This window comes from Saccopteryx leptura, chromosome 5 (genome assembly GCF_036850995.1).
Source record: "Saccopteryx leptura isolate mSacLep1 chromosome 5, mSacLep1_pri_phased_curated, whole genome shotgun sequence".
NCBI classification, from domain to species: Eukaryota; Metazoa; Chordata; class Mammalia; order Chiroptera; family Emballonuridae; genus Saccopteryx; species Saccopteryx leptura.
The window spans coordinates 103,063,016-103,082,041 of NC_089507.1; the positions used below are offsets into that span (position 1 = coordinate 103,063,016).

The following is a 19,026-nucleotide window of genomic DNA, read 5'->3' on the forward strand; positions in this document are numbered from 1 at the left end:
CCAAAGTCAAAATCTTGGAAAAGAAGGCAGCATGAGACTCCCCAGCATATTGAACACGAGAATTGTAAGCTTGTTCTTTTCTGAGATGATCTGCTTGCTCTCGGTGGGTACATGTAGGCACCAAACTTGATAAATTTCCCAGGAAACATGTGAATCCTTGCTACCTGAGACTGGAAAGTAATCAACTAAAAAAAATGTACTGAGCATTGACTATGTGATTAATTCAGTGACCAGTCATGAAAGGTGATCATAAAAATTCACTCAGAAAAATGTTCATGCCACCTCTTCCTCCATCCCAAGGAGGCCAGTTTTACTCCATCTTCAGGAGGTGACTATGGGTCCTGTTTTTTTTGGCTATCATTGTCATTAAGATAAGTGTGAGATCAAGCACAATTTAATTTTGACTTTATAATTAAAAAGTGAACAGTCAATCCCTTCAGGGTAGACAGGGCTATACAGTTCAAACATAAGATTTATAACTGCACAGTCCTTTGACTAGTTCCTCCCTTCACCTGACTCAAATTATATAAATATCAAGTTACTCCTACAAGGAACTGAATGGAGATAGGTCATTCTTTATGGGAGCCAATTTTCTTGTCTCTCTGTGAAGAATATTGCTGGCTGGATCTCAGATTTCTTTATTTTCCTTATAACAACTTTAAGGTCTGTAATGTATGGGAATCCTTCTAACAAACCCCCCCCCAAAAAAAAACCCCCAGACACTGACATTTTAGACCTAGCACTTATTGTTTGCAGGGCTATTCAAACTTATTATGGAAACTAACTTTTGACATCAATTTCATTTTGTCAGTGGAGAATTTAATCCTGCAGCCTGGAGGTGGGTCAGAGCTGAGCGTATAATCTATGTCCACTCAATGGCTCCCATGCAGTACGCCAAGTCCACTGTCTCCTGGGAGGCTAACGGATGGGCCTCACTAGTTGAGGTAGGAAGCCATATCCAAAGAGGGAGAGAACCAGATGGAATACTTGGCAGTTGTGTCACTTCCCAGGGAACACAGAACACCCTTGGGCACAATTCCCGTGGGTGCTTGCCATGGGACCAGGCAGATTTCTAAATGAATCCACCCATTCTCTGGTTATAAGTTTCCTTGCCATCACACACGTCACCTTAGTTGAATTAAAACACACCAGAAGTGCTGTTGCAGCATGTGGCCATGTGGGGCACCAGTGGCCCCGCTCCATATTCATTTCTTCTTTACCTAAACCAGACAATACAGCCCTGCTCTCTTGTGACTGTAGTCTAGTTTTCTGCAGCTGGAATAGATTAGGACTGTGGTTTCCTGCCCCCCCCCCCTTTTTTTTTGTAGAAAATAGAGGGGTTGTAAAGCAAGGGAAAGTGAGAGAGAAATCCAATTTGGTCATGTGTTCTGTTTCCTGGTGAAGAAAGAGTAGGAAGGTAGGAAGGTGGTATTTGTAGTTTGGGAAAAATAATAAAACAAAAACCATTTTCTCACTTATCTACTGTTGAAGAAAGCCAAGGTCTGTTCCATGGAGAAGACGAACAGGCAGCCGGGATGAAGTGGACAGAAAGCACAGGGATGGAAAGGGAATCTATGTCCTGAACAGAAGCCACGGCCTGCTGCGGGCAGTAAGGGAGGACACTCTGGAGAGAGTGAGGAACTACGGGAAAAGCACACAAACACTGCTATCCAGGGTGCCGACTGGAAGAACTGGGCACATCAGTGGCTTTCTCCACAGGGACACTCACCAGGGAACCATCCCCACTGGCCCTGTGAGCGTCAGTTAGCTTTTAAGTGCCTCACTCTTAAATATAGGAGAACAGACCAGGGTCAACAAATACTTAAAAAAGCCTCGTACACAAAAGACACAAACCTCAATAAACAGTAAAAAAAAAAAAAAAAAGAAAGAACCAAAAACTAGACAAAAACAGAAAGGGAACAGAACATGCATGATAATATTATCAGAGCACTAAGATGATATTAGATTCAAAGACAATAATAGGATAATATATATGCATAAAAGAGAAAAGCCAGATAATATAAAGCAAGTCTTAGAAATTAAAAACATCATAGCAAAGGTTGAAAAGTTAATAGAGGAGATGAAAGGTAATAACAACAAAAACTCCTAGAAGACAGAATAAAAATACAGAGATGAAGAACAGGAGAGATGAGGTATCAAATCAGGTGACTCCTGCAATACCTGGATACCTGAGAGAAACCTTCGTTCTGTAGTTCCAGGTTCAGTCAAACTATTAATCACATATGAAGGCAGAAGACTTTTTCAAGTATGCAAGCAGCCAAATAGTTTACTTCCCATATGCACTTTCTCTAGATTACTATAGGATGTTCTCCAGGGAAATGATGGTGTAAAACAAAACACAGGAAGACCCAGGATCCAGTAAACAGAAAACCTACTGCAGAGTTGGGGTGCAGGATGGGGCAGGGGAGCCCTGTATGGAAGGCTGTGAATGGCACCATGTCCAGACCCGAGCAAGCGGATGAGGAGCCTCCAAAGGGAAGTCCCAAGAGAAACAACAAAAGACATCACAATAAAAACCAAACCAAAGACAGCTGATGAACTTCCTGTTGCACTTGGAAATTAATATTGGTATGCATTTTGGAATCTATAGGAGCTTTTGGAAAAAAATGATCGGTACACAGAAACTAAACAAGTAACTGCAAGGCCATTATTACACCTTCAGGTTAAACATCTGGTTATCTAAAAAAGAATCACAATCACAGGACGCTACGTGGATTAGTCACGCTAATGTAACGCTGACAGACAGCCTCACTTTCACCCATCACCACGCTGGGAAGACGGGAAAGGTCAATAGGAGACCTCAATCCTCAACTAACTGGGCAGGATCTCAATAAATCTAAAATGGATAAATCGAAGAATAACGCCCTTTGCCAATTATTTAGAAATACAGAGGCAAATACCAGGAGAAATAGCTAATATTGTTGAAATTGGTGGGGAAGGTGGGGCTCTTTTTCATAATAAGTCTCTTAGAACCATTCAGATTATAAACTGCATCATAGATTGTGTATGTTACATGCCACTGAGCTGGCTCCAGCCCCTGGAGACTCTGTGAAGGAGTGATGTGCAAAGTCCTGTTCTCAGCACCCTGCTCATCTCCTGTAGACTCACACCGACAGCTGCTTATGAAGTCAGTCCCTCTCATGTTTGGCCTTCTTCTTTTCCTGCTGCCTTCTATCTCTCCTAGCGTTAAATTACTTTGATGAAAATAAATATTTATGCTTTAAAAAGTAAATGAAACAGGGTCTTAGAAGCAGGAATAAATAACTTATTTTATCTGAATAACCTGGATTCCAGTACACTGCAAAAATCATTTCCCAAGAAACAGGAAGAGAGCTGATATTAAACCTGTGCTGTGTCAACCGAAGCCTCCGGTATCAGCACCATCTACAGACTACATATCTGGCGCTGCCCTCTGGCCTGAGGGCACAATGTGTGACACAAAGACCACAGCCAAGGTAAATACCTGGTGCCTGCACCCAAGCACGTAGTTCTAGCCAGCAGGAGCTACCAGTGCGCCCGGTGTGCTGCTAACTATGTTCATGCTGCATCTCGTCTGGTTTTCTCAGGAAGGTTGTGGGTAGTCTTTTAATAGCCTTGCAATCCAAAGAGGAAAATTAAGTTTGGAGATATCACAGAAGGTGCCTGCATTTACTGTATTTACTAAGAGGCGGAGCTGGGACACCAAATCTAAATTCCTAGTCACAGTCACGCTGCTACTGGGACTCCCATGTCTGACATGTTTACAGCTGTGCACAGCAGGGTCACAGCAGGCTCTCTGTCTCTGAGTCCCTTCACCTCACTGACACCAGATTTCTCCCTCTGGAAAGTTAACGGTCCCACTCAACCTCACGCATGATGTTCAAGTAAGACAATACCTGTGAACATTTTTTAAAATTAAACTCTAAGTGTGAATTTATGCAAATTAAAATATTATTTTTGATGACCAGGAGGGAGACAGGCAGTCCCGCAATGCTATTTGGTGTCCTATATAAAGTTCAGGACAGCTATCTATCTCTGGGTCACTGACATGACCAAGCTCCAGGACAGCTCCTGAGAGTAGGCTGCTTGGGCTTCTGGACTGACATCTCTCCATGTCAGCTGTGGGAGCCATGATCATAAATGAATGCATCACCATCTTCACTTGGAGAACTTGTAATACTTAGTTCGGAGGATTTATTCTTCTTTTTTATTTTCCATGAATCAAGTCCTCAGAAGCAAAACAGCCTTCAGCTCCAGCTCAGCATTTGTGGTAGACTGAACTGAGCAACAGTGAGAGAAGCTTTTTCTTCCTTTACTCTGGTTTCTGTTCAAGCATGATTTGGGGCAACTTTTTACTAGTCTGGGTTGAATGTGGCTTCATAAATTCAATAACTTTCCAGACATTTACTGCCCACGTCTGCCACCTGGTGGACAGTGCTCGAATTTTTATTCATGAACATTTTCAAAGTGCTTTCACATCCATTAAACAAAACCCAGCAGTTACACTTAACAATCTGTGAGGTATGTAAGGTTGGTATTATTTCCTTGTTACAATGAGAAAACAGGGGCTTGGAGAGAGGAAGGAATTTGCAAGTTCCTGAAACTACATTTAGTGACTCTCCCCTCCATTTGGCAAAAATTCAAAATACTTAAGTTTTATGCGCCCTGAGTTTGAGCCCAGTTTAAGCACTGGCTCAGCAATTGTCACCAAGTGAGGGTCTTTCACAGAATGATCACATGATCCAGCAATACCACTTCAGGGTATACACCCAGAACAACTGAAAGCAGGGACTTGTACAGATGTTTATAAACCTATGTTCACAGCAACATTACTTAAAATAGCCAAAAGGTGGAAGCAACCCAAGTGTCCATTGATGGATGAATGGATTAACAGGATGTGGCATATCCATAAATATACATTATTCAGTCAAAAAGGAAGGAAATTTTGACACATGCTACCATATGGATTAACTTTGGGGACACTGTACTAAGTGAAAGAAGCCAGTGACAGAAGAATAAATATAGGGCAGGGCAAAAGCAGGGTTACCGTTGTGAGTACCTGAAACACAGTTGGTTCTTGTATTATTATTTATTAATTTTGTATATTTTCCATATGATCAACTCTAAGTCTACCTTTGCCCACCCTGTACTGTTTGATCCCACTCATATAAAGTTCCTACAGCAGTCAAATTCCCAAAGACAGAAGGCAGAATGGTGGTTTCCAGGGACTAGAAGGAGGAAGAACGAGTTAGTGTTTAATGGTGCAGAGTGTCAGTTATGTCAGATGAAAAGGACTCTGAAGATGGATGATAATGATGCATGTACTCAGTGCCACTAAACTGTACCTTTATCAGTGGTTATGATGGTAAATTTTATGCATTTTAGCAAAATTAAAAAATTTGTCCCACCCCAAGTCCAATATGGTCTCTTTGAGACATATTGCTAGAACTTTTAAAAATGGTAAGTTATAGATACATTTGGATACAGAAAGTTCATTCATACCAGCGAGACCTAAATTGACTAGTCCATTTGTCATACTTGTCTAAGCTGGTAGCTTTAGTTTCATGGACTTCTAATTTATTTACAGTCATTAATTAATAAGTTTCTCCTACTAATCAATAACATCATACTGGAGGCAACAACTTGGGAACTCCAGCTTCAAATGATCCTTACAGATTTCAACGGGAAACTCTGAACAAGAAGAAAAGGTACTTACTTTGTAGATACAGGACTTAGCATTCAGAAAAAAGAGCTCGATGGTGGCATTATCCTTTAGGTATGAAATGCTTTCTATGTAGAACCTGGAAGAGAAAAACCACAGATGAATCACAGAAGCACTGACCAAACAGATAATCAACTCCTCTCCGAGCTACAGAATTTGGCATGAGGACTAGCAATCCCAATCTTAAATGCACCAAAGAAAAAGACATCATCTCTTAATCTCATACAGTATCTTTTTGAGATAAGATGGTATTTTTCAAGTCCATTTATAGCAGGTTAGGACCATCATGGCTGATAGCTCTTCCTGTGGCAAAGAATGGGCCTGCCGTCAACTTCTTAGAGTGGACTTAAACTTGACCATCTACTTTCTCTTTCCTCCCCTGCTTTCCAATTTTTAAAATAATATTATTTAACATTACTTTTTTGTTCTGATCATTGTTGAGCTGGTTTTTAAAAAGATAATTTCTTCTGCTTAATCAAATCAAGGGACCATATTTCTCTTAGAAATGGTTATGAGCTATCTTCCTGAAGTGGCGATGTGTGGTTTGATTTCTGGACATCCAGACACTTGCAACAAGTGTAACACTATATAATATTAACCCTTTGAGTAGTACGAACGTTCATGCACGTCCTTGTGCCTCCTGACCATCCAGAGTCCGATCGTAACAAAAATTTTTATTTTAAAAATGTGTAAGGCAACATTTTAAAAAGGCAAATAGATGTTCTTTTTTCCATACATTGGTCATCAAACAAACATGATTTTAGGTTAATAAGACTGTAACTGGAACTTATTTCATTTTTTTAAGAAAAACTCACTCCCAGGGGTCAGGGAGCTTGAAAAAACTCACTATTCCAAGGGTTAATGCATATTAAGCAAACAAGAATTATATTTTTATTCAGACGGAGCTTACAGATTTTTTTCCTAGATGAAATATGTTGAAATTATTTAAGTTTATATTCAATGAACCATCACACATCGACTTTGGAGTTTCTTAAATTCCTTACATAGGTAAGGTTCTTGCACTTGTCTAAGGATCAACTGTACTAAGGGAGCAGGAGTTGTGGTGACAGGGAAGAGGCAATGACTGAAATGCAGAACCTCGGAGGGGAGAAGGTTCTGAGCGCACGTGAGAACTGCTGGAGGGCCCTGGGTACCTGCCTCATGGGAACTGGGGACTCCAAGAGGGGGCTGAAGGTGAGAAAAGAAGAAGCAGGTGGTGTAACACAAGCATTACAGGTGACAGAAAAAGTCCTAGGGAGGAAGTCAAGAGGCTGGCGCTGTGGTCCCAGCTCTGTGCGACTTAGGTTAGTCACATAGTCTCTCGGCTTATTCCCCAGCATGTGAACGAAGACAGGAGGACTCAGCTGATGGTTCTACATCTAGGAAGCCACTGCTTTCAGGTACTGGGAACTAATTCAGAACAAAACAATGACAACAGCAAAAACAACAAAGCAACACTGAAGAAGGCAAACAAAGCACATCACATGCTTGATCAAGTCCACAGACCACCAAGTAGCAATCTTTTGTCTACAGACTAATGATATGTGCAGAGGCTGTTGTGATTAACACAACACAGATTTATTTAAATCTGTGAGTGAATCCAGAGTAACTTCAAGTATTAGCAGATATTTTCAATCAACAGATAGCAGTACAATTACTATCATGTGAGAGTCCACAGTACAATATGGCAGTCAAACTTGCAAAGCCTGGGAATGAGAAGGCTGGTTGATCTATAACACCCTCCACTGCAATACATACATACACACACACACACACACACACACACACACACACGTAAAAGGGTCACCCTCCTAGAGTAAGTGCTTTAGGACATGATGCCTCCACAAACATCTGCAGTGGTCTCAGAGGAACTGTAAAGTTGTATAACTTTCAATTCTCTGATAATAATGACTTGTAAAGAAGTAGCAAATCTACTTCTCAAAGCAAAGTAAGTTAAATTTGATTTCATTAAAATCTACATCCATTGTCCAGGGCTTTGCAGAGGGGTAGTTAGAATAGCAAAATGAAAACAGGAAGGAAGAAAAGGAGGGAAGGAGGGAAGAGTGTGGAAGGGAAGAGGGTGGTGGGGGGGAGAGAGGGGGAAACCCAGGCAAGGTGAAGAAAAGGAAAGAAGGGGAAGGGAGCGGAAGGGAGGGGAGGGAAAGGAGGAGAGGAGGGCAGGGTGAAAAACCTTGTATTCCACTCTAGGTGGCTCAGAAGAATGCCAGTGTGGCTGGGCAACTTGCAGGTGTGGCCTATTACAGATGAAACTTGCTTTGTGCCTTTGTTCAAGTTTTTTTTCCCACCTCCCTCCCCCCCGGAAAAAACAATTCTCCACACACCAATTTACTCCTGTGCTCCCTCCAGCCCTTGCTCAGGGTCACCACACTTTGTCTGATTCCAATGACCCCCCACAGAAGAGCTCCTCTCCCAGGCCACCATGACACCCTCTGTCTGTCGTGTTGGGTGGTAATTTTCCTGGTCCTGTAATTTTCTGTTCCTTGGGGTGTCTTCTCACTGGGCTGTGGCTGCTAACTCCTGTAGTAGTGTGTCTCCAGCACTACTTGTGGTGCCCGGCATAAACATGAGCTCATATGCAACTGTGAAGGAAACTCTGATTTTCAACAGTTCTCGCCGCTCACTGTTGGTGGGGTTCTTACTGGACAGTGAAGTGGACAATGAAAGCAATGCAGGAGGAAAGAGAAACGCAGGATTTCCCAGATGTCACCAAACTCTAGGTTAGGGGGTTTATATTCCACATCCATCCCTTCCCCCTGCCCCTTCTGACACTGTTAACACAGAAAGTTGTTCAAACAGAGCTGCTGCTTGCCTTGACTCGTAAAGACAGAATAACAGCAGAGACTTCTTGAGTTCAACAGTGAGTGACCTTAGCTGTATAATAATAATTTTGAATCTCAACCTAGTGGGTCTGAAATAACTTCATTTTCAAAGCAATGCCTATTGTCTTTACCATATTTGGTTTAATTCTTGAGAATTAAGGAGTGAAGACATCTGTCTCTCCAGCCCCAATTTTCTCAATAGTATATGAGGAAACAACACTTCTATTTTCAACTCTAATAATGGAAAACCAAAATGAAATGGCAAACTCTACTTTTCTCTTTTCTTTTTCTGTGACAGCATTCATTTCCACCAAGTTCTATGGTATTTGGCAGTCCAAGAGGCAGGAAGGTAGAGGAAATGACAAACATTCTCAGATGAAGAAAAAAAAAATCACCTCCTCTTAGCAGAAAATTTTAAAGCAGTTTCCTATTAACCTTTATCACCGAGAAGCCTGTCATATTATTATTCTGTAGCCTTGAATATTTTACTCATCCTGAACTTTCCATCTGTGCTAGGGAACTGGTGAGTCAAAAATGCCTGGAGAAAAAACAGACCCCAGATATCTCAGTTCAGGCACGGAGGCCCAGAGCACCAGGAAGAAGAAACTTATAGAGAAATGAGAAGTGGTGGTGGTTTCGGTTCAAAGTTGAGATTTTCAATTTTCTTTTTTTAATTTTATTTTTGAGAGACAGAGAGAGAATTAGAGAGAGGGACAGATAGGAACAGACAGACAGGAAGGGAGAGAAATGAGAAGCATCAATTCTTTATTGCAGCTCCTTAGTTGTTCAAGGGGGGGGCTACAGCAGAGTGAGTGACCCCTTGCTCAAGCCAGTGACCTTGGGCTCAAGCCTGTGACCTTTGGGCTCAAGCCAGTGATCACAGGGTCATGTCTATGATTCCAGGCTCAAGCTAGTGACCCTGTGGTCAACTGGCGACCTCGGGGTTTCAAACCTGGGTCCTCCACATCCCAGTCCGATGCCAGTCCAATGCTCTATCCACTGCGCCACCACCTGGTCAGGCTCAATTTTTTTTTTAATGAGCTATTTTTCCCCCTGTGAACCTTGGCAAAGGCCCTCCTTTCCAGCAGTAGATGGCAATGTTGCATTTCTTAACCTACCAGTGTGTGGCTTCCTCAAGCATCCAGTTCACAAAAATTCCAGGTCTCTGGGTAAAACCCAAGAAAATGGGTGATTTCTTATAGATTCAGAGTGTCTGAATGGACAATTCCAAGTCTGGTTTCATATTAATCCTGTACTAATACAGACATCTGGGGTGCACAAAGTGTGGGTACCCTCCCAGATTCAGCCAGTTCCTAGAGATAGTAAAGGGCTCGCTGGTGAGCATGGCTTTCATAGGCTGACCAACCAATCCAGAGCCCAAATACCCTTCTTCTATGGGGCAGGGGTTTCTTACAAGCAGGGCCACTATCCACCTTCCCTAATCACTCCAGGGGCAGGAACCAAACACCTTGGTACTGCCCCTCTGCCCCAAAGTCCTCTGTAATTATTCAAAGAAGCCAATCCTCATCCATTCCTTCCTCAGAAACAACAACACAAGCTGTCCCTCTGCCTCCTGACAGAGGCCAGTGCATCGCGGGGAAGCCCTGCCGAGCCTGGTGTGACCCCGCCTCCTGGGCAGGAGTGGAACACTGTGTCAGTGGCAGCCATCTCCCGATCTGCTGGTCTCCCTCTGCCTGAACCACAGTGAAGCCCACACTCTAACCAGTGCCTCAGCAGAGACAGCGGGGCTGAATCTCAGGGCTGCCCGAGGGGCGAAGGGAACACCTGGCCAGTGCTCTTCGGGATCCATGAGCAATGTCACACACAACCTGGCCCCCAGGAGCCCAACCCAAGACTATCTTATCACACTGTCTGAAGTAGGAACAGATATGCACTACGTCCTTATGTACTCGCACGCATCAAGGACTCAAGAGGCCTGGGAGCCTGTGTTGTGGAAGCCTCCCTTGCAGCAGCCTGAACGCTGTGCAGCCAGATGACGTCAGACGCCCCCCCCCCCCCTCGCTGGCCGCTTGCACCTCCTCTTCCCTCTCACATCCCCCCCCCTCCCCCCGGCACTTGGGAATCACTGAATATTTACAGCAAGTGTTAATTAAATGGACCAGTGATTTCATTTCATAACGAACAGAAATGTCACGTTTGGAATGCTGACTTTTGGTAGCAAAAAGGAGCAATCCTAATGAGAATGATAATTGAGAGCACTGTGAGTTTCTGTGGCCAAATAGCTCTGAAGATTAGCAATTCAATGGCAGTACGATCTTAACGGGGACACCCAGTTGAGACCTAGCGTGTTCTGGTGAGCAGGCGCCTCATTTTAGATCTGTGCTTTCATTGTTCCTGTGAGTGACAGCAAACAGCAACTGGTGTCTGCACTGGTCAGGTCACAAACTGGCTGTGAATCCCCTTGCCCAGATCAAAGCTTCCTCTTTCTTTTTTTTTCAGTTGCCCACTTCAGTTTTCTCTTTGTGAACGTCTACATTTGAGGAGAAAAGGCTCATCTTTATTTATTCTCTGACGGTACAGATGATCAGAGCTCCAGAGACTCCTGGCTGGAGAATACACAATTAAAGGGCAGCCCAGATATGGAGGAAGCACTCTGAGCACAAGCTAGTGTCTGTAAAAAGACAGAAAGACTTGCTGAGGTAGGCTGGTAACTTCCTTATTTCTTTCCCTTGACATCTTTCTTCAGCCTGCCTGGTGAACACTCTCAGAGGGCCACTGTTCTCCACTCTGGGGAGCCTGCTTCACAGAACTCTTTCGGCTCTGGCCAGTTGGCTCAGCAGTAGAGAGTCAGCCTGGTGTGTGGAAGTCCCAGGTTTAATTCCTAGTGAGGGCACACAGGAGAAGCAACCATCTGCTTCTTTACCCTCTCCCTTCTCTCTCTCTCTCTCTCTCTTCCCCTTCTGTAGCCATGGCTTGAATGGTTCAAGCAAATTGGCCTTGGGCACTGAGGATGGCTCCATGGTCTGCCTCAGGTGCTAAAATAGCTCAGTTGCCAAGCAATGGAGCAGTAGTCCCAAATGGGCAGAGCATCACCTGGTAGGGGGCTTTCCGGTGGATTCCACTCCGGGTATGTGCAGGAGCCTCCCCACCTCTCACTTAATAAACAACACAAACAAAGGTCTTTCATTGGATGTGACCTGCCATCCAGTGATCACTGGGCTGCTCGTAAAAATGTGTGTGAGAGGTAAGGGAGGTAGGGAGGACAAGGCTGGATGGGGACACAGAAGTCACATCACACAGGACATGCGGAGGACATCCTTGGGGTGATAATGAGAGTCCTGAAAAATTATGAGTAGGGAAACAGATGAAATTTATAGAAAGATGCTCCATGGCAACATATAGGAGAGATGCAAGGGGCCGGGACCAGAAGCAGAGCTGAGCCCGGAGATTTCAGAATGAAGAAAGGCCTGTGAAGGCTCTAATTATAGCGAAGGGGCGTGCGTGAGGTCAGGCCTGGAGGTAAGAGCCCAGTAAGACGCAGACATAACAGGAATTAGTGACTGAGGGGAGAGATGGGAGCAGGTGGAAGAGAGAGCAGGTGACATCACGGCTGTGCCCTAGTTTGTGGCCTGCGAGGCTGGATGGGTGGTGGTGCCAATGGCAGAGACAAGGAGGTCCCACAGGAAGAAGAGCAGGCTTGGCGGCAGAAGGCTGACACCACCTGATTCAGGCAGAGGAATGCAGAGAAGCACCTGTGGAATGTGGGGCATAGAGACCTCCACTGACCAGGGGGTGTGGGGCCTGAGGCTGGACCGCCACAGTGTCAACTCTGTGGGGACGATGAGGGGAGGGAGGGAGCGAGTGCAGACCCACCTTCTGAACCTCTGCTGTGAACAGAGGGTTGAGCAGAAGGGAGCAGCTGGAGGAAGAAGCGAGTCAGGGAGGGTATTTTTTCTGTTAGGGTGGGAGCGAGGTGGCACAGAAGGGAGCAATCCATGGACAAGCAGCTGCTAAAGACGGAGAAAAGGAGAGATGAGAGGAGGCGATCTATCTGAGGTGGTGGGATAGGCGGGAACTGAACCCGCCAGCCTTGGATGGTGAGAAAATGGTCACTCTTCCTCTTCCCATGTATGTGCATACACAGTGGGTGCGTGAGGCCACAAATTGGAGGCGGACGCAATGAAGTATGTGGGTAAGGGCACAGAAGGCTGATGGAACTCACTAATGCTAGCTTTTGTCTTCTCTGCAAAATCATAAGCGATATGACCTTCTTGGAGCAAAGGGAACAAGCTTCTGGTTTAGTCTGCAGCAAGAGGGAAGGAAGGCCACTGTGGCATGCAGATTGCGAGCAGGCATATGAACAGAACAGACTAGAAACACTGGTGATCTCTGTGAGGCTGGTCACAGTCGCTCAGGCGCCAGCAGCCAGTATATGATTTCATTCTCCCATGACCACACTCAGCAGCTCAGGGGTAGAAATAAAAAAAGTGTGTGATTGGACTGATCCCACCCTCCCAGTGTGTGTGTGTACGTGTGTACGTGTGTTGATGTGCACACATCGTGTGCCAGGCAGAAAGGGGAGGTGAGGTCCAGGGTAAGGGAGTGGTTGCAATGGTGCACAGCTGGGTTTGAACTGAATTGGCAAAGAGATGATGACAGGCACGGCTGATAGGACCTTAGAAGTTGGGGGAAATTCATACACGCCCCTCCTTCACTCAATGTTGAGCTTCCAACAGGCCACCAAGCTTTGTGACTGTGGATTCCCCTTCAGGGGGTGCTCTGCTAATGATGTCTGAGTCTACAGTGCTAAACAGGAAATGTCAGGCCTGGGAGGGCTGACCGCCATGTGTCTCTCACTCAGAGCTGGGAGCACCTGTCCTTAACGCCATCTGCAGGTGGATGCTGGTTCTGCAGACACGGCCAAAGGTCATGGATCTTGACTTGGGTGCCTCTGGTCCTCCCTGCAAAAGGAGGGACTGTAGTGGTCTCTGATGAACATCTGTGATGCTGCCTTTCACTTGTGAGGCAGGCAGTACGGTAAACGGTGAAGGGCCCAAAGTTTGGAGTCAGATCTAACTGAACAGATGCTCTAACTTCCTAGTCATGCTGGGGTGGGGTAGAATTCACCCTGCACTCTTGGGCACCCATCTCCTAACTTTAGTTAGGAATAATAATATCTGCTTCAAGGGTTGTAGTGAAGATTAACAGTCATCCTGATAATGGATAGTTCCTTTCTCTCTGACCTTTCCCCTTTATTTGATAATTATTAAGATGGCGAAGCTACTGTGATCATTTGTCATGATTTGACTGATGAGTTAGAGGGAGCAGGTCCCTTGTAGCTATATCATGGGTCAATGAAGACTGGTTCTTAGTCCTCTATCCTGCCATTTTGAAAATGTCCTGCAGGGTCCCACCAGCTTGAGGCCCTCCGAGAAAGAAATGCTCATTAAAAAGACTTACTTTGGGTCTTGGCCAGTTGGCCAGTGGACAGAGCACTGGCCAGTATATGGACGTCCCAGGTTCAATTCCTGGTCAGGGTACACAAGAGAAGCTACCATCTGCTTCTTTTCCCCTCCCTTTCCCCCTTCACTCCCTCTTCCCCTTTCACAGCCAGTGGCTTGATTGGTTCAAGCATTAGCCCTGGGCACTGAGGCTAGCTGGGTTGGTCTGAGCAGGGCAGCCTCAGGTGCTAAAAATAGCTCAGTTATTTCAAGCATCAGCCCCAGACGGGGGCTTCTGGGTAAATCCTGGTCAGGGTACAGGTGACATTCTGTCTCACCTTCTCCCCTCCTCTCACTAAAAAACAAACAAACAACAAACAAAAAATAACCCACCACCACCAAAAACACCAAAAACCTTACTTTGGCTTTAAGGCTGAGGCAGAATTCTCTTGAGTTCAAATTCACATTATTAAATATACTTGGGTCTTATTTTTCCTATTTTGTCGAAAAGAGGCAGTAATTCATCTCACAGATGTTTTGTTTTTGACAATGCCTTACAGAGGAAGAATATATAAATGTCAAATAAATCATGCTGGGATGGCAGCCCAAACTTAGATCCTCAGTGACACAGGGTTAATATTTCCACTTGATGAATTCCTAAAACTTGGCTTTAAGGAGGCTGATGTTTTCCATGGTCTCTTTTATCAGGTGGTTTTATTCCCCATTTCCACAATGGCTAATCATACACGTGTTAAACAGATGTAATATACAGATGTTTAAACAAAAGCAGAATGGCTATGAGGGGCTGGAGGGTCAGGCTGCTTCCAGGTATGCATGTGTGATGGATGCTGGACCGGGGCTGTTCCATTAGAAAGGTCAGCATCCCCACTCAGGGAAATGTTTGCATGGACTCCAGCATATTCCAGGTTTGGGTCTTTTATGGAGATCATTTATCACATCATTCCTTTGAAGAAAATGGCCTTGGGCATCCCTAGAAAGGCACTGGGTTATGAGCTGGGAATTCTTCCCAGGTTGAACACCAAGGTGAAAATACAGAATTCACCCCATGGGAGAATATGCCTTCTCTCTCAGAGAAAACAAGCTATTGGTGCTTTGCTCCTATGCTGTGCAGCTAGCTGGAAAAGGCTGACTCAGGGTCGTGGGGCTTCTGGGAGCCAGGGTCCTCCATGGCTGGTGCTAAGTGACACTCACCTTGGGAAGCGGTTGCAACAGATCGAGTGACAGAAGATGAAGAGAGGGCAGTGCAGGGAAAGATTTTGGAAGCAGCAGTTAAGAACTAATGCGCATGAGAATTTGAGAAAGAAGAAAGACTTCAAGATTGAAAGCCTACATGACCGAGTGGATAATGACATCATAAGTTCAAAGGGACCACAGCTTTGGGGAAGTGGGAGTGGGTGGGAAGACAACGAATTTGGCTTTGGACCTATGAGTCTGGAGTCCTCAGGTGACCAAGAGGTAACTGAAATAGGCACCTGAGGCTCTGCAGGAAGACCTGCTTTTGTGGAGAGGGAGCTCTGCCTGCGGCCCTACTCTCAGACGTCTGCCCCTAAAGGTTTGCTGGGAGAGGTTTTTTCCTAAGGAGCATTCTGCGAGGTACCTGCTGTGGCCAACAAGGAAAACGAGAGGGTGACACATTGCTGGGTCTTCAGTCACCCCATCCCAGTCCCCTCTATTGTCCATACCAGTTGTCCATCTGGAGCCTTCTCTGTGGGCCTGGTTTCCCAGACAGAAGTCAATGTGGAGTAGTTGGGGACAAACACTTCAACTCGAGACCTCATGTAGCCCCAAGCTTTCCTCCAAGGCTTGGTTTCCCCAACTCACAAATAACTGGGCTCATCACAGACTCCCGATAAAGAGACGGGCCACGCAGGCCAGCACTTTCTCCTCTTGCTTCATGCTGAAAAGCCCCAGGAAGGAGAAGTCAGCCTAACGCAGGGCAAGTACACTTGGCCACCTCTTATTACAGGGCACTCTGTTTTATAAGGTTACTTTTCAATGTATCTGAGGAGATTTAGACATCATTTAGGAGAACATGACATAGAAATCATGCCCTTCAATAATAAAAATGGCTAAGGTTAGCTCTGATATGTTTGCAGCTGTTACACAAATCAAAAAGGCATTAATGCAAGTTTGTTTACCTCACCAGCTATGGTAAAGATACACATACCTGTCTGTTAAATGGGGCTCTTAACTCTGATTTTAGGTCCTTCTAATACTTCCTGTGGTATCAGAATGGCTACATCCAAAGCTATATTCCTACCATGCTTTTGAAGAACTGAATTGTAAATCACTGTGTCCTGCTCTTGAACTTCTGCTCACGTATTTTAAAAGAGCTGGGTCCATGTTTTGGGTGGAAGAGCTAGTGTCCACTGGAAGACTGAGACATTCAAGCTAAATGTCTCTGCAAGTGTGTTCCAATGAAGGTTCTGGACAGGAACCTTATAAAGCCAGGATGTTCTAGCTCCACCAACCGGGGCTCAGATTCTGGTTTTGCTCTGATTTGCACTTTGCCGGAACCTATGACATGACACCCTCTGGCTTCACACAACCTTCTGCAAACCAGTGCGATAAGTCTGGTCAACTTCTTAAAATTGTTGCAAATATTAACTATAAGCAGCAAATCCAATTCTGTGCAGTTACGAAATAAAACTTGTAATAGGTTAGTGAACAGAAAATGCCCATTGTTTCTGATATTTTATCATGCCATGTACACCATTACTGGGAAATGCATTGATTTGTGGTTTACTGCTGAGGTTTAACTACTCTTATTTGGGATAATCTGGTAGGTTTCAAGAGGTCAAGTGGCACTTATAATAGAAGGAAAGAATACACAAGCTTTTGTTAGGTAGCTTCAAATGGCCACCAAAACAGAACCCAAGAGTTTGTGTTATTGTAAGAGACTCAGTTTAGTTTGAGATCTATGCTCCCCACAAAAAAAGCAAAAAAAAAAAAAGAGGCTCATTTTTTTATTCCACACAAGCATCCTATGCAAAAGCACAAATACCTGTGTCCATGAGCACACACTGACACGCTTTACACATTCATCCCCATGTCTGTATCTACTGGAAATGGAGCTACACCATCACCTCTATTGCTGGTAATAAACCAAAACAAAATTTACCTTCCTTTCTTTTGTTCACTCTACCCTTCCAGACTTCTATGAAAAAAGAATAAAAAAGCAGCAAAAGCATGAACAGCAGGTGTACATACCTGACACAGAAGTATAAAACCACTGGTCCTGACTTTTTGGGAAAGTCATGTTCCAATACTCTTCGATCTAGCTGAAGCCAGTTTAAGTGACCCCTGAAGAAAATAAAAACAATCTGATTAGGGCTTTGTATTTTACAGAAGTTTCTTGTAACATAGGTATATGTGCAGCAGAATGGGCTAGATCCCAGTTAAAGGTGGCCTGTGTCTCACTACTAAGCTTTCAATATTTGAAGATCGCAGAGGAGAATCTAGGGAACAGTGTATGAGTGGGAAATACTGTGTGACATGAGGGAGAAGAGTGACACTCAGAAAGTCAGGAGTTAGAGACCTGCTGTCCTTTTCTTAGACTGCGCTAAAATTAACGTGTCGTCAGGCTCTCTCTCACACTGCATTCCCTTCCTGCCACGCTGCAGGCTGCTTTTTCTCCTCAAAACGCACTTTAGGAACATGTAAGCAATCTCTGCAATATCTTGCTGGATACTGGCTGGGTAGAACAGCCAATAACAGGTTTTTTTTAAAAAATGAAACTTGTACTACATGTGACCTAGCCATTCTTCTCCTAGGTGTTTACCCAAGAGAAACGAAAGCATATGGTCATGCAAAGACTTTTACACACAGATGTTAAGAGACACATTATTTTTCACAGCTCAAAAACTGAAACAACTCAAATGTTTATCAACAAGGGAAAGTATAAACAAATGATATAATTATACAATGGAATACTATGCAGCAACAAAGAAAATACACTATTGATATATACAGTAACATAGATGAATCTCAAAATAATTACACTGAGGAAAAGAAGCCAGACAGAAAGAGCACAGATGGTATGATTCCATTATATGAAGTTCTAGAAAGTGCAGATCAATCTATAACGACAGAAAGCAGAGTGCTGGTTGCCTGGGGTGTGGATGTGAGGGAAGGATCACGGGGCAGAAAGAGAATTTTGGGAGAGTGATGGATTATGTTCATTACCTTGATGGTGGGGATGGTTTATTGATGCATACATGTGTCAAAACTTATTAAACTGTACACTTTAATATGTTCCATTTATTATATGTCAGTTATACCTCATTAAAACTATTTTAATATCTCAGTGAGCTGCAGAGATATTGATGATACACAAAAAGAGCAACTTGCACATTTCTTTCTTCCTTCTCTCTCTCCATCTCTCTCATTAATGTCAACTGACTTCTGGAAAAGGGTTTGGAGATGCCACAAGGAGCAAAATAAACAAGATCCCTTTTCTCCTCAAGCTTATCTGCTTAGAAAGAGACACTCAGCCACTATTTCCACCATTAATCGTATAGTAACTGTTTGCATTAGGATGAGTTATGAGAACATGTAAGGATATGATCTAGTTTGGGGTCTGAGAAGTACTGCCTGGTGTTTGAGTGGGAACTGAAGGATGACAAGAGTTAACAGAACAAAGAGCAATGGAACTGCTTTCTAAGCAGAAGGATCAGCATGTGCAAAGGTCCTGAGATGTCATGTGAGTAGAAAAGGATGAGGCTGGAGAGGGGCAGGGACCAGCAACTGGGGCCTTGGAGGCCACAATGAGGAGGTTAGTCTTTGAAGAGAGAGAGCCATGTTACAAGTATGAGCAGAGCAATCTATCCCTTTCCCCCCTCTCTCACTGAATCTCAGTCCATCATCCTGGAGGACTATGATAATGTTTACTTAGTAAACTCACATTGAACAGACACAACTGATGGCACAAAATCTCTGTAGGTGCCCGATGCTGTGTGACACCAATGTTCAGAATGCACAGACGCCTGTGAAAGGCTGGCATTTAATGCTGCGGAGGATGGGAGGCAGAAGCTGTCTGCAC

General features: G+C 44.3%; 1 protein-coding gene across 7 annotated transcripts in view; it reads right to left on the bottom strand.

Moving 5' to 3' along the window:
* Positions 1-19,026, bottom strand: part of FRMD4A (FERM domain containing 4A) — a 673,627-nt gene that overhangs the window by 134,192 nt on the left and 520,409 nt on the right. For all 7 annotated transcript variants that reach the window (XM_066384150.1, XM_066384151.1, XM_066384153.1 and 4 more), the window contains 2 exons: positions 17,196-17,288; positions 5,717-5,801 (listed from right to left, as the gene is read on the bottom strand). In XM_066384150.1, coding sequence (XP_066240247.1) covers positions 5,717-5,801; positions 17,196-17,288 — 178 coding nt within the window. The remainder of the gene's footprint in view (positions 1-5,716; positions 5,802-17,195; positions 17,289-19,026) is intronic.